Source organism: Haplochromis burtoni, unplaced genomic scaffold (assembly GCF_018398535.1).
Source record: "Haplochromis burtoni strain Fernald_Lab_line unplaced genomic scaffold, NCSU_Asbu1 Contig_28, whole genome shotgun sequence".
Lineage (NCBI taxonomy): Eukaryota > Metazoa > Chordata > Actinopteri > Cichliformes > Cichlidae > Haplochromis > Haplochromis burtoni.
This window is the reverse complement of record NW_024582389.1, coordinates 3012461-3026765: the sequence shown is the minus strand read 5'-3', so window position 1 is coordinate 3026765 and position 14305 is coordinate 3012461. Positions and strand designations below refer to the sequence as shown.

At 41.8% G+C, this 14305-nt stretch overlaps 1 protein-coding gene across 2 annotated transcripts; it reads left to right on the top strand.

Annotated features, from left to right (window-relative positions):
* The first annotated feature begins 97 nt into the window (after positions 1-97).
* Positions 98-13536, top strand: clic5b (chloride intracellular channel 5b). 2 transcript variants are annotated; one of them, XM_005917747.3, is made up of 6 exons: positions 98-1699; positions 8839-8948; positions 9046-9171; positions 9805-9911; positions 10130-10311; positions 11992-13536. In XM_005917747.3, the coding sequence occupies exons 1-6, from the start codon at positions 893-895 to the stop codon at positions 12154-12156; spliced, it is 1497 nt and encodes a 498-aa protein (XP_005917809.3). In that variant the 5' UTR covers positions 98-892; the 3' UTR covers positions 12157-13536. The 2 variants fall into 2 exon arrangements, with proteins under 2 accessions (XP_005917809.3, XP_005917810.1); XM_005917748.3 differs by lacking the exon at positions 98-1699 and adding an exon at positions 4259-4831.
* Positions 13537-14305: the final 769 nt, after the last annotated feature.

Sequence of the window (14305 nt, the reverse complement as noted above, 5' to 3'; positions counted from 1 at the left end):
TTGTTGATGATTATTATTATTTTTTTAACCCTTGTGTTCGAGGCCCAGATCTTTACATTTTTTCTCTTAGTCCACAAAAATGTAAATTTTGTAGTAATCTGTCATTCTTCAGAAATGCAGCTAAATACTGTAAAGTGTGATGCATTTAAGGAACAAAAAATAAATAAGAGCAGCACGGTGGTTAGCACTGTTGCCATCTTTTAACCTTTTAAAGTTGGGTTTTATTGTTCATCAATAACACAGATTCACCTCAGCAAGTAACACAGACTCTTTGCCTTAACAAAACTTCCTTCCTGTATTTTCCAATGGGTGAAGATAACATCTAATAGATGTCAAACTCATTTTATATCAAGGGGCACATACAGCACACTTTAATCCTAAGTGGGTGACCGGTGGAACTCCCCTTTCTGTCAGTATAAAGAGGTTTAATTACACATTTAATCCCTGAATGTAATAAAAAGACGACAGTATGTCTCAGTCATTCCACATGACAAAGAAATGCTGGTGCAGTAAATGAAAGACACGTGTCGGCATCACCGTTTGAGCTGAAACTGCAAGAAATAAATACAGAAAAACTGGAAAACTCATTAAAATACATTTGAATGTCTGAAATTTTAAGCCCTCTTTTTTGCACCCATCCAGTGGATGTGTGTTTCTAAGTTACTGGCCACAAACAAAGCTTGCACCTCTGTCATCTTATAATCATTACAGTACCCACTATCCCCCTCTTTTCTATCTTACTGGTGGAGGAAACCTGGCAAGGTGCATTTACACAGATTTTAAGCAAGTCTAGAAAATGCACAAGGGCTCTACAGCTTGTCAACCTTGCAAAGGTCCCAGAAGATTAAGTCATCGTGTTCTGATTTAAAGTTCTGAAAGGTTTTCGGTGTTTATGTGCTGCTCTCTGTCCTTGCAAGCCATCACATTTAAAACCGGAATATCTGTGAAGGGGCAAAGTGCTCCGCTTTTACGCTATCCACTCGTTAACTTGCAGGATCAAAGGTCTTTTATAAGTTATCACTGGAATTTGCTCAGTGCGCTCAGTCAGAGGCAGGCACACGGTGTGAAAACACTGACCACTCCAGCACTACTCCTCCACTTTCAACTTCAAGGTCTGCTGCCAGACATGGACAACATCTACGAAACACTAGATCACGAAGATGTGCCCGCAGGACGCGATCGCGCCGAGCCCAAATATGAGAACTCGGGTGAGGCGAGGGAGCAGCTGTACAGCGAGGTGCTGGTCCACAGGCCGTCTCAGGAGGAAGACCGCAGCTCCCCGGATTACATGGAGATCAGGGAAGGGGGCAAACACAGCGACTCCTCTTCTTCATCCAGCGACGACGAGGACGCTAAAGCGAGAAAGGAAAAAGTGGAGCCCCAGCCTGCGGTGGAAGTGGAGGCACAGGTGCAGGAGGTGAGCGGCGAGGCGCACAACGGATCCAGGCGCTCATCCTCCTCCTCAGATTCATCCGCCTCACCCGGAGATCCTTGCGACGACCCGCCGTTTCAGAGGAAGATCCAGGAAGAGGATAACGCCGAGGATGGGATGATGATGGCCTACAGCCGCCCTAAAACTGACCCCGAGCCGCAGGAGTCTGTCGACTACACCCTTAAAACTCGGGAAAGTGTCTCTTTGGATGAAAGCAGCTCTGCGCCAGCTGATCCCAACCAGCCTAACATCGCCCTGTACATTAAGGTGAGACATATGCTATACTATATAAAACGAGCTCTGCAGGGTTAATCCAGGCATCAACAATCCACAGCCTCAGGGTTCAGCATGAGCCTTCAGGCGCGTGGAATTTCACTGAGGCCAAGTAGCGCATCCTTTTGAAGAGACTCTCATCATTTGCTCCTGTGCATATTATATTATATTATATTATATTATATTATATTATATTATATTATATTATAGAAATGATAATTCACCTCATTAGACTTCCATGTGGTTACTAGTTAAGTCTAAATAGTTATATTTAAATATAAGTGTTACTAAGCTGTGTATATTTAGAAGAACAATGCATGTTTAAAAGAGTAGTGCATAAGCAGAGATTTCTTTGTATCCAAATCTTTGTGTGTGACTTTAATCACTCTGCTGTAATAATTAACTTGTTCGCGTTAAGGTCACAGGAACCAGGGGTGAACTCTACGCTTGAGCAAATCCGTCTGTGTGTTTTGTTGCTTTTTGGTGATACCTGCTCTGGTGAGTGTACTATCAGTTAATGCAGGGGTCACTTTGCTGATTAGGCTGCTGGCATCAAGTCAGTGAAAGTCATGAAATGGGTAATGGCAACAGGCTGTTTTGTTTTTTTATTTTATTTTAAATTGCCTTGTCTCCCTGTAGCGTGAAGCATTGTTGGGTGAGACGGTGAATGAGTTTGATTCCAGCTGTGTTACATATCATAATCTTCCTCGCCCACACGTTTCCTGTTTCCCTGTTTACTCCACCATAAAACCAAAAAGGTGATTATGACAAGGAGAATAGAAAACACCAGACAGCTTTTCAAGAATAATAATGTTTTGTCTTTTAAAAAAAAAACACATTTCAAGAACCCTACAAAAAAAAAATTGCATCTAGTTCAGAGTGCACAGTTTTTGTCTGAGCTGCTCCTCCTTCCTCGGTGAGCTGGAACGACATTGGCAGGATCTGAAAGCTCATCGCAGTCTACACACTTAACACAATCGGTGTACAAAACTACATTATATCACAATTATGATAAATATGCAGGATAGTTCACCCCCGAAGACCGTAGGAGACGACAGACGTGATAACATCCTCAGCCCCTTCAAGAAAAACACCCCACCCTCTATCCTTTATGTGTCTTTCCGTGGGTGCGTTTCCCAACAGTTTAATCATCAACAATGGCCATAAACTTAACACGAGCTCCATCATAAAAGTAGGAAGGTGAGTTATGAGGTCACGTCTCTGAGGGGAAAATTTAAAATGAAACCTCCACAGTCAGATAAAGTGGGCTGCCCTAGGCTATCAACAGTATCGCTAACGTGCACTTTTACTGGCTCTGTCACTGTTTTTGTGCGATAAGACCTTTTCACATAACTGCAACTGTCCAAGACTCTTTAGCAGTTCTGGCTCGTGCGTATACGCTGTTCACATACTCCCCGTCACCTCAGTTCCGGAAAGAGACAATTCTCTGTAACCGTTTGATGTTTATGGTGAATGATTAGCCCAGCGAGTCACTGATTTGAACTTCCCTTTGTTTCAAAGGGATCGAAACGCCAAGGCCATATCTTAGAAACCACTAATGGTCCCATTATTATTGATTTAAATTACTGATTTAGAAATCCATGACAAGAAAAGAAGACATTCTGGTCGATACTTTTACTCGAGTTAGATTAAAAACTGTACAGTTTCTGTGACTGCACACTGAATGTGAGGCTGGAAAAAAGGGGAAACCGTTAGTGTGATTCAGCACTAACCTCCTTTGTCCATGTTTAAGTCCATTTGTTGAAAGAATTACAAGCTACAGGTGATAAGAGTCTTGGTGGTGGAAATTTGAAGAAATCTTCTCATCTAGACTTTATTATTATTATTATTATTTATTTATTATTATTTTTTTTTAAATGAATATAAATCCAGTTGTGACATATTTTTGGTATCCTCAGCTCGTTATTATGGATAGTCCTCCCTCATTTTGGTGCTGTTCACTCAGTAACTTTGCAAATAAACTAACTAAGACCTAAAATAACACATTCAGACACTGTTCAAGATTTTCCATCCTGAACTCTGATAATGAGCACCTTCTTCCTCTGCAGCTCCCTTTTAATTGGTTTGTGCTGCAAGTTGGTACACCAGCCAGGAGAGGGAGCTGCTCTATAAATAGAAACAGTTAAAACGTTTCTCTCCAGCCGAGCCATCTGTCTCCTCTTTGCTGTTTTCATCAAACTTTCTTTCTCGGATCTATCTCTCATAAGCCCCACACACACACACACACTACTCAGTTTCCATGTGTCAAATGTACCTGCTTTTTTAAAAATTATTTTTGTGGCCTCTTTCTGCAAACAAATGCAAATTTTTGCCTTAAAACCGCAGCCGTGCATCAATAATTTAGAGAGGAATCTTCTCTAGTCTGCTGCTGGTGATCAAATATAACCTGCCAGAGTCAAACACATGTGAACATGAATTAAATATAAATGCTGCTGCACAACTACTCGGTAAGTGATGGACTGACAGCCTCAGAAACTCAAAGTGACGCAAATAGTGTCCCATTTTTGGCAATGTTGTCAGATGGGGAGAATATATTATTGATGGTTTGGGTGTTCAGGAAGTGTTTCATCAGTTTGGCAAAAAATAATACAATAAAACATGTAATAGTGGAAAATATTGAAAAATAAGAATGTGTCAGCTGTGGGGCAGAGAGATAAGGGAGTAAGTGCTGCCTGTGATGCGATTTTGATGTCAGGTTTGGTTGCAGTGGTGGGAAGAGAGACACGGGGCTCCACCCCCTCTGCTATAGACTGACACCTGTTTTCCACTTTGTGTCAGTGACATCTAATGCTGCCCTCCATCTGTGTCTAAATCAGAGCACAGGGCTGTGACTATCACCTGGACCGACTTTCAGCCTCACCCAGGAGACACAAACGGAGCAGAAAACTGCCTTTACAGCTGCAAACAGTGGTGAAGGTGAAGGGAACAGAACTTCCTTAGGTGTGAGAGAGGATAACCTCAGAGAAGATAAGAGTTTCTCCTCCTTTTTTTTGTCTTTCCAGAAGATGTAGAGCTCCAAGGATAAATTTTTTTTTTTAAAAAGTAAAAGAAAAAGGAATCATGTCTGATGAAGACAGAGACCCTGATATTGAACTTTTTGTAAAGGTAAGCTAGACACAAAACTATGGCTGCATTGAGGTTTTGATAAATTTTGAGGGACCAAGTATTGCCTGAATTTCTCAAATGAGCATCGCTGCGTGTTATGGAGCAGTTGCGTAACCCAATAGCGGAGGTAGAGTTACAGCAGCACCAGCAAGCACCCCGACCCAGGATGGTTGTGACAGTGATACCGAAGCTGCTTGTTGATGGTGAGAAGCTCACATCAGGCCATGCAGTGGTACTGTTACTTCAGTCCACACTTTTTCAGGGAGGACTGTGCTATGCAATCAGTCTTGAGAATCTGTCTAATGTCTCAGATGTAAAACAGACATTGCATTCCTGAGTTGAAATCTGCAGTATTCAGCAGCAGCAAAGATGTTGGTAGAAACATGACTTCCAGGGGATGAACAACTTTTATGATCTTTGTTTTTTGGGGGCAAACTTTTAAAGTACCTTTTAAAGACTTGACTTATAATGCTATACCTGAAGTTTCTATGTTCCAGTAACAAATGAAAATGAACGTTAACGCAGACAACTACCCAAATAGATCTCTGGAAGAATTTCAAGTGGTGAGGCTTGCTTGTTCAAGGACCTTTAAAAAAGATGTTTTATATAAGATGGCATGTAGGATGGAAACTTTGAAACAGGTAATAATAAAGTGGGAAAAAAATGACAACAGTTTGAAGGTGGTACCATCAGTGGACACAGCAGTGGTGTTTTGTTCTCTATAAAAAGCTTTACTTCAGGTCCGCTGAGGAATCACACAGGCAGATGGATACACCTGAGGCAGGTGGAAAAGCTAACGTGCTGCCTGGATGCACAGTTCTAATTAGCTGGTGAGACGTCTGACTTTCTGCAGGCACTTCGGAGGTCAACTAATTAACTTTTAGGCCTTTATCTTTGATTTAGTTTCTAAACTGTCATTTTCTTTCAATAAATCTTAATGAAACACAAATTGTATTAATATATATATAAAGAGTGACTACAATCCTAATATAATAATTTATTCATCGTGCTACGATCTACATGGATCTGATGGCTGGAGAACTATCATGCTCCACCCCACATACAGGAATTAGCCTATAAACGGTGACTATCGGGGGTTATAGGAGTCTTACGTGCACTAGAGGGATCAATCTTAGCAGTTTTAATCTTCGTATGCCTTTTAGAAATTACAGTATTATTCTGTGAATGACTGTAGTATCAATGTTTTCAGTTAATATGTCAGAACCCCATTTATGAATTCTTTGTTAAAAAGCAGGCTTAGGCAAACTAAGGACGCCAAAACCCAGTTATAGTTATAGCATAACACAGCATGTGATGGATCGTATGACGTGAGAGCCCCCAACAGTCATCATCTGATCACTCAGCAGCTCCATGCTCTCACGTTCCTCGGGCCTAGTGGTCTAGCTGTGTGTGGCAGCTTTTGTGCTCTGTGTTCTAGATGTTGATTGGCGATTATTTGAGGCCAGTGTATTGTGTTACCACCATGCGACTGAGCCTGGCCATAACAATACACAGACAGCACTGAGAGCATCAATGGCTGGCGTCCATACAGTTGGCTCAGCTACTTTGAGCCTGACGGCCCTTTTATTTCTGGTCTTTGCTAGGAGCTGTTTACTGATGATGGACGTCTGTGGTGAATGTCAAAATATTTTTTAACGTCGTTGCAGTAACTTCTTTTTTGAAGGGATTGATTGTGTGTCCAATTATTTGTTATACTGGCCATTCAAAGCTTTTAGTGACATAAATAGTGAAATAGCATGCAATGAAGTTCATCTGCCGTTCTAATAACTTTAATGTGGTCAATGGTCACACTTGTCATGTAATGACCGGGACGTCATTGCACTCACATATTTGTTATGTGTTGTGGGCTTGTGTGCGTCTGCAGGTCTGCAGGTCGAACGCTGCTCTCTGTGCCCCAGGGGCCAATGAACCTGCTTATCAGAATCACCATGTATAATTCAGAAGGTTCACTGGATCAGATGTCACCGTTTGTGCTCCTCTGAGTATCCGTGCATGCCGACACATAATATCAGTGCATGTACACAAGCATATGATAGGAAGGAAGTGATTCTGTGTAGCTTTGTCTTCATCAGAAAATAAATAAATAAAAATACAACGTTTAAAGAGAAAAGCAGTGAACAGGTGAATCAAATCAAACCCGTTACCTGATTTAAATGTGGCCTAGCTCATGTTCGACAGCACATTCTCTCCCATATCAGGACAATGTGCCCTGCTACTTTTTAGATCTTTCGGTGGATGTCCTCTTGCATTCGTGTCTCTACTATGCACGTTGTGGTGGTGCGTTAGGACCACATAAACCTCCTGCATTTCTCTGTACGGGTAGATGATGGAACCCTGGCACATTATGCCCATTTTAACTCGTTCATTCAGTATCATCTTCTCATACACATCTGTGCTGCTGCAATTTGCATGGCTGCTATTTCTAGATTACTATGCAGAAGTTTTCGTCAGGCTCCACTTGCACTTGTGCCTCAGCAGTGCACATTGAATCTCCTCCAGTGTGTCGAAACAGTGATTATTCAGCTTGATCTTTATTTACAGGAAGTGAGCAAAGCGGTAGGTATCTCAGTCTAGTGTGTCGTCCAGGTAGTGAAGAAAATTGTGTTGGAGCAGACAGAAAATTTCCTGTGCTGTCTGTGCACTCTGAGCAGGCATGAGACAACTTGCTGACAAGCACCGCAGTTCATCCTCCAAACATGTTTTGCGCCAGTTTGAGACAGAAGTTGATTTGAGGTCTGTGGTGAAACTGCAGAGCACACAGTTTAAGTGGTCAGAAGGGGACTTCCAGGGAGCAAACTATAAATAGCGCACGTGGCTGAGAACATGACCTTGAACGTGAGAATGGCCAAGAGTAAATCAGGCCAGGTTTTTAACTTTTAAGGACCTTCTCTCAGAGCTTTTTGATCAAAGCACAAGCGTACTGTCAAAAATCAACAACCTTGGGCACTGTTGATACACTGCTCACAGGCACTCGTTTGGTCAGCATCTGCAAAATAACAGCTACTTTAAATTCATCCAGTTCATTCAATTAATTTGTCATGAATAGTGGCCATCTCAAGACCCTATCATTAAAAATATTAGGGTGTGAAACAGCAATCCCCTGTGAGCAAACCCCAGTGGGGAGGAAGAAACCTCTGACTTAACCAGACTCAAGGAGGTGCCTGGAGCCACGCGGCACGAGTGGGTGGGTTACGGTTGGGAACAACACAACAGACAATCCAGAGAGAAATACTAAGTGCAAAAATGTAGCTTCAGAAAACAGAGACGTGTGCAGAAAGGTACAGGGAGACAAAAACATAGACGACAGCACAGAGAAGACACAGTGTTAATGGCCTGTAATAAATGCATATACAGGAAGAGAGGAAAGGAGATCCAGTAAGTGTATACTGCACTGACTGTGTAAATACTGACGTTATTGAACCTACTGTAAAAGTTTAAGTATTGTTACTTAAACTTAAGTGCACTGGTAATAATTAGCCAGTCATGTCTTACATAATTATTGAAATTATCACTGGTTATTTTTCTTCTAAGTGTTCAAAGTGGTTATATCTGATAGCTGTTATGTATTAATATAATAACAAAGAAACAGGATGTTTCCTTCACCGTGCTCGTCCACTTGGGAAAGTAAATATGTTGGGCATTTTTTTTGGCCTTCAGACAATAATTCTGATTGCTACAAGTATGCAGTTCACATCAGATAATAACACGTGCACAGACGGTAGGTTTAGTTTGACTCTGTCCTTATCATGATCTTATCATCTGTCACAATGACCTATTTATGTGTGCTTATGTAATGTTATATGTTACTTATTGGAACAACTATATCAGGTAAAGAGTGAGTTAACACTTATCGCTTAAGATAACAGGTGCCTTATCCCTGTTAGTAGCAAGGTTGTTACATTGTTACCAAAGGGTCATGTACTTGCTTCCCACAGCTGAATTAGAGAAACAAGATGTAAGTCTTTTCATCCTTTGTCTGCTTCCAGGCGGGCAGCGATGGAGAAAGCATCGGCAACTGTCCCTTCTCTCAGCGCCTCTTCATGATCCTCTGGCTCAAAGGAGTCATGTTCAACGTCACGACCGTCGACCTCAAGAGGTGAGGTTACAAAAAGCCAAGTTTGCAAACATGAAAACAAAACGTGCTAACTTCGCCTCTCACGACATTCTGCTTTCTCCGCGTGTGTCTTCTGCAGGAAGCCGGCAGATCTGCACAACCTGGCTCCAGGGACGCACCCTCCTTTCCTGACCTTCGAAGGAGAGGTCAAGACAGACGTCAACAAGATTGAAGAGTTTCTTGAGGAGACACTCTGTCCTCCAAAGTAATTCAACTAGAGGGTTTTTCATAACAAAGTATCAGATTATACCACCAACTACACACATCCTGGTTTGGCTGGATTTATTTCACTTCAGCAGCATTGCTGAAAGAACAGGAAACTCTTTAGTCCAGTAAAAGAGTGCTGGATCTGATGAAGGCTGACGTTAACAGAGATTACTGTTTATAGCTGCTGCAAATCTATTTTGAGTTGATATACAGTATAATGTAAGTGTCCCAGGTATGTGTTTTTGCACTTTTAATTCCTAAATGCAAAATCTTTCACACTCTACATCCAAAGCTTTATTGACAAAATCTGATTGGGGTAATTTTAGTAAAAGAGCCTAAGAGGGTTCTTGTTGTTGTTATTCCAGTAAAAATGACCAGAGTCAGCGTGTGAGCGTTTGCAGAGAAAAATGTCAGATTAACTAAATCTTTATTTTATTGCCTGTAAAGTTTTTTACATTATAAACAGACCTCAGTGTGAGAAGCTTAAGGGGCGAGTAGCCAGCTTGGTGAGAGTGTGTAACATGTTTGGAGTGTGAGCTGAGTTTCAGCCCAGGTGTTAATGCTATCCAGATGGTTTGGTCTGACTGGGTCTCTGACTGCCTCTCCTGCCCCTGTCCCCCCATCCACTCAGGTATCCCAGACTGGCTGCCAAGCACAGAGAGTCCAATACAGCTGGAAACGACATCTTTGCCAAGTTCTCAGCCTACATCAAGAACACCAAACCAGAAGCCAACGCTGGTGGGCTGCTTATTTCATGCCATTTACATTCACACATGTACATGTGCAACGGAACAAGATGAAATCATGCGGGAGTGATTCATAAAATCCTCCACTAGGTGGTAGCAGAGTCCACTTTTTAGGCATGAGCTCACGCCGTTTGCTTTGCTGCCACCTAGTGAGGTTAGCGCCACACGTGTTCCGTCACCTTTTAAAGGTGTTGTATCTGTGCGTTTTAGCTCTAGAGAAGGGTTTAACCAAAGCCCTGAAGAAGCTGGATGACTACCTTAACAACCCATTGCCAGATGAGATCGATGCAAACAGCATGGAGGAGGAGAAGGGCTCCAACCGATGCTTCCTGGATGGGAACGAGTTCACTCTGGCAGACTGCAACCTCCTGCCCAAACTCTACATAGTGAAGGTAAAGAAATATGGCATGAGAGGAAAATTATTGAGGGGCAGTAATTAGTGGTGGTGATTCTACAGCTGCGTTGCCCTTCAACAATCATTCTCTACCGGCCCCTTATTATTCTCAGATGAGATTTTCATATCGGTACCTTGAGCAATCCAGATCCTATTGTCTGTTAAAGTTAGACGTGTGTTTTTCCAAGTAACCTTTAAAGCACATACCAGTTTATCCAAGTTCAAACCACCTTATGAGGTCGGTTTCTGCAATATTGGACTTTGTTAAAAAGTTTCATACATTTTCACGGGCTAAACAAGTTTCCAGTCTACAGTAAGGTTCACAGAAGTTGTCATATCAAGCTGTTCCTCTATTAAAGCCGGTGATAAATAAACACTTTGATATATCAAAACCAGATTTAGTACATGGATTTTGAACTCCATTTTGATAATGAATTCAGTGTTTTGCTGCATTTGAGTAATAAAGGCTGTGGTAATAAACCTAATATGTGCTTGATGATGATGATGATGATGATGATGATGTGTTTGCCTTAAATTGGTGTCTGGTAACACCCGGGGAGGTCCCAAGCAGTATTACAGTTAACTAAAACGAAATGTCAACGTACATTATAGTTTAAGTTATAACAGAAACTAGAGACTATAAATAAATGAAAATTAACTGAAACAATGTGTATTTAAAAAGAAAGAAAGAATTGAAGTCAAATAAAACTATGCAGTCAAAAATCGTCAACAATATGGTCAAATCTGTCAACAGCCTGCCTGAGGAGCCTGCAGTCCAAATGAGACTCGGGGTGTCTACATGACTGCGAGCCAACTCCCTCCACAAATGTTGCATTTGTATTCAATTTTGTGCCACAGGAATACATGAATGATTAAAAAAAAGACTAAAACTAACACTGGAACTAATAAAAGCTAAACTAAAATAAGTAAATCTATTCTGGAAACCTGCAGGATCTGAAAAGAAAGTAAAAAGGAAAAAAGGAAAAGACTGAAAATGTCAAGCAACTCTGCCCCCAAGATGTGTTTAAGTTAGGTTTGCTCTTAACTTTATTTTCCACAGCCACAATTTTTAAAAATCTGATTTTTAGACTTAAAAAAATAGTTTTCTCTTTTCCTAATTAAGGAAAAAAAAAACTATCTTGAATTTGTTATTTGGGGCATTTAGTATCCATATGTCAAATTATTAGTAGCTAAAGGTTATACTGCTAAATCCCATTTTTAGTCCAGGAGGACACAACAAAATGTAAGAACACAAATTCCCTTTAAAAGTTTTTTGTTTTAAACTAAAACTACAATTTTTAACAAGAGCAGGTCCTTTCTACGGTGGGTTAATATATCAGATAAGCATTCACCACTGGAGGAAAGTATCTAATGAATCTAACCGGCATGTCCTGTTCCTGCAGAGCTGACTTACTTAATGCTTCATTGGTTTTGCAGTGGAAGTGGTTCTGACTTACCTTTTGGATGCAGAGCACAGACGATATACAGAGTATTGCTGAAAGGCATTAATTCTTACATTCACGAGCTAAAAAAAAAGCATAAATGTTATTAGTTTTGTTTCAAAATGGCAAACTGGAACACCTCATCCAAAAAACATACCTCCTGGAAGGTGCTGAAGATATCAGCTCGAGTCTGAATGAATGGGGTAGTTTAGTTATCGCCTTGCATTCTCTCCTAGGTTGTTGCTAAGAAATACCGCAACTACGACATCCCAGCTGAAATGTCGGGGGTGTGGCGCTACCTGAACAACGCCTCCACGCGTGACGAGTTCACCAACACCTGTGCTGCTGACACTGAGATCGAGACCGCCTACAAAGACGTGGCGAGGAGACTGGCCAAGTAGCCTGACCTGAGCGCAAGGAAAAATAAACCGGCAACACACATCATAAAGAAAACATCCCCCATGAACGTAACACGCGACTGTCCTTTGTGAGATCCTCGTCTGTCATAATAAACAAGTCCGATGTCTTTGTTTCAGCTCCAGATGTGGATGGACTTTAGCTACTCGGTGCACAGTGTGTATGGTATCTCAATCACCTCGGCAGAGACACGGCAAAGCAGAAGTGGAGCAGAAGATAAATCAAACACATTTAACGTGATTCGCATTTCAAAGCCAGGTTCCAACGTTGCTGCTGTGAGACTTCTGACATAACTCTTTTCGCTCAAATGTGATTGTGTCTGTCTGTATTTATTCCTCATAACACAAAGCTCCCTTTCATACCTACTCTACCGCACGGCCAAACATTTTACTAGCTGCTGATGTCGAGGTCGTTCACTTTATTTATTCCCGAGCCCACATAAGTCTAGTCTGACTCCAGTGTTTATTATCGGGCTCTGGCTCCTGGGGAGACACCTTGATTCATCTATGATTGATGATTGATGCTAATTGTTTGCTGAATATGACTGTTCCACTCTGCAGTTTCATTTTCAGTTCATTACTGTGGGTGTTGCTGTAGTTTCTTTTTCTTTTCTAATGCTTCTGAAAATTTGATGTAAAGGCAAAAAATATATATATTATTCAAATATATGCTCGACAAAAAGAACAAATGTACCTAATAAGGGCATTAAAAGTTTAGAACGAGGCTTGTTTCTGAACTGCTTGCATGCGTGAATGTCTTTCAAACCAATTCGGAGCCTTCGGAAATATGAAAACTCCACAGATACGTGGCTTTATTTGGAAGTATGAGAAATCCATGCCAATGTCACTGATGGATTCATTCTGAAAAATGTATTGCAGCCAGAGCTGGGACGTTTGTTTTGCCTCAAGCTATTAGTGTTCAGTCTCGAGTATTGATTTTGTCTTAAGTTACGCATGATATTATAAATGGAGAGAGTATTTATTTAGCAGCCCCAATCAGGCCTGATTAGCCAGAGCCATTAGTGCTGCGATGAAAAGCGTCTTCCAGGCCAGGTCCGCGATGGTCAGGAGCCCTGCCCTCCAGCCCTTCATCAGAAAGACATTTCCTCCTCTCTGAGGACTTCATCAACATCCGCAGCCTAAAAGTTAAAGTTCAAAAGTTTCATTGTCTAGCAGAGAACAGAGAAATTTGTCTCGGGGCTTATCGTCTTTGGCTTGCTGTCGGGCTTGCAACTATAGCGCGACTTCCTTGAAGAACCATAAGGCTCTTGTGTGGTTTGGACAAACACATGATATGAAACTGGAGCATGATGACTGAAAGGCTTTCTCATTGCAAAGCTCTACAAATAAAATAATATTTTCACAGATCTGCTTCTGCCTTTTCTTTTCTTTTCCAGCTAAGGTAATCAATCAACATCCACGCTCGCAGGTTGTCAGGAAGGGGAAGGCTGAGCAAGTCTCTCTGGGTGATAGTGAAGGTGCTGGAGGGGAGACTGGATCCCGGTTCTGAAAAAGGGTTAAAGTGTGCAGTACTGAGTTGATCAAATCCAGTGGTGCAGGTCTGTTTCTCTATCCATAACAGAGAAAGAAAGAAGGGGGGAGAGAGAGTGATGACCGTTGACAGGCTTAAATAGAGGCTTCCATGCCAGGGATCAAACGCCATCCCTCTTCTCCACTCTCTCATTAAGACGGAAAACCCGAGCGCCGCCATCCGATCTGTCTCCATTTTTCCTCAAAGGAGTCTAACTTGAAAGATCTGCGCCTGTCGGATTTACAATGGTGGGCGAGTGGTGTTTACTGAGACGCGGCCTTGCCAGAAACAACAGTCAAAGAAAATAAATGGAGCCTGCCTAGTGTTTCCACAGGAGTAAGGAAATATGGAGCGAGACTTGTGCCTTGCTGTTTGGTAATTAGTACCTAAACATCCCTGTCCTTGGATCCCATCGCTCACATCCAACATTTCTGCAAGCTGGATAATATACAGTGGAGCATTAGCGTCAAACACGTCTGGTCATGGGGCCTGGCACGCCACATTAATCTGTTATTACATTCCCAGTGGATCTACCAGTCGCTGGCCTTGGCTTGGCCACCATAGCGCAGGGAGTCCATATAGGCTGACAGGGGACTCACACAG

What these genes read in the sequence shown, in the direction of transcription:
- clic5b (XM_005917747.3), top strand. Translation starts at nt 893, where the DNA reads ATGTGCTGCTCTCTGTCCTTGCAAGCCATCACATTTAAAACCGGAATA. An exon ending in ACGACCGTCGACCTCAAGAG is followed by an intron (nt 8,949 to 9,045) that starts GTGAGGTTACAA and finishes TGTCTTCTGCAG; the next exon opens with GAAGCCGGCAGATCTGCACA. An exon ending in GAGACACTCTGTCCTCCAAA is followed by an intron (nt 9,172 to 9,804) that starts GTAATTCAACTA and finishes CCATCCACTCAG; the next exon opens with GTATCCCAGACTGGCTGCCA.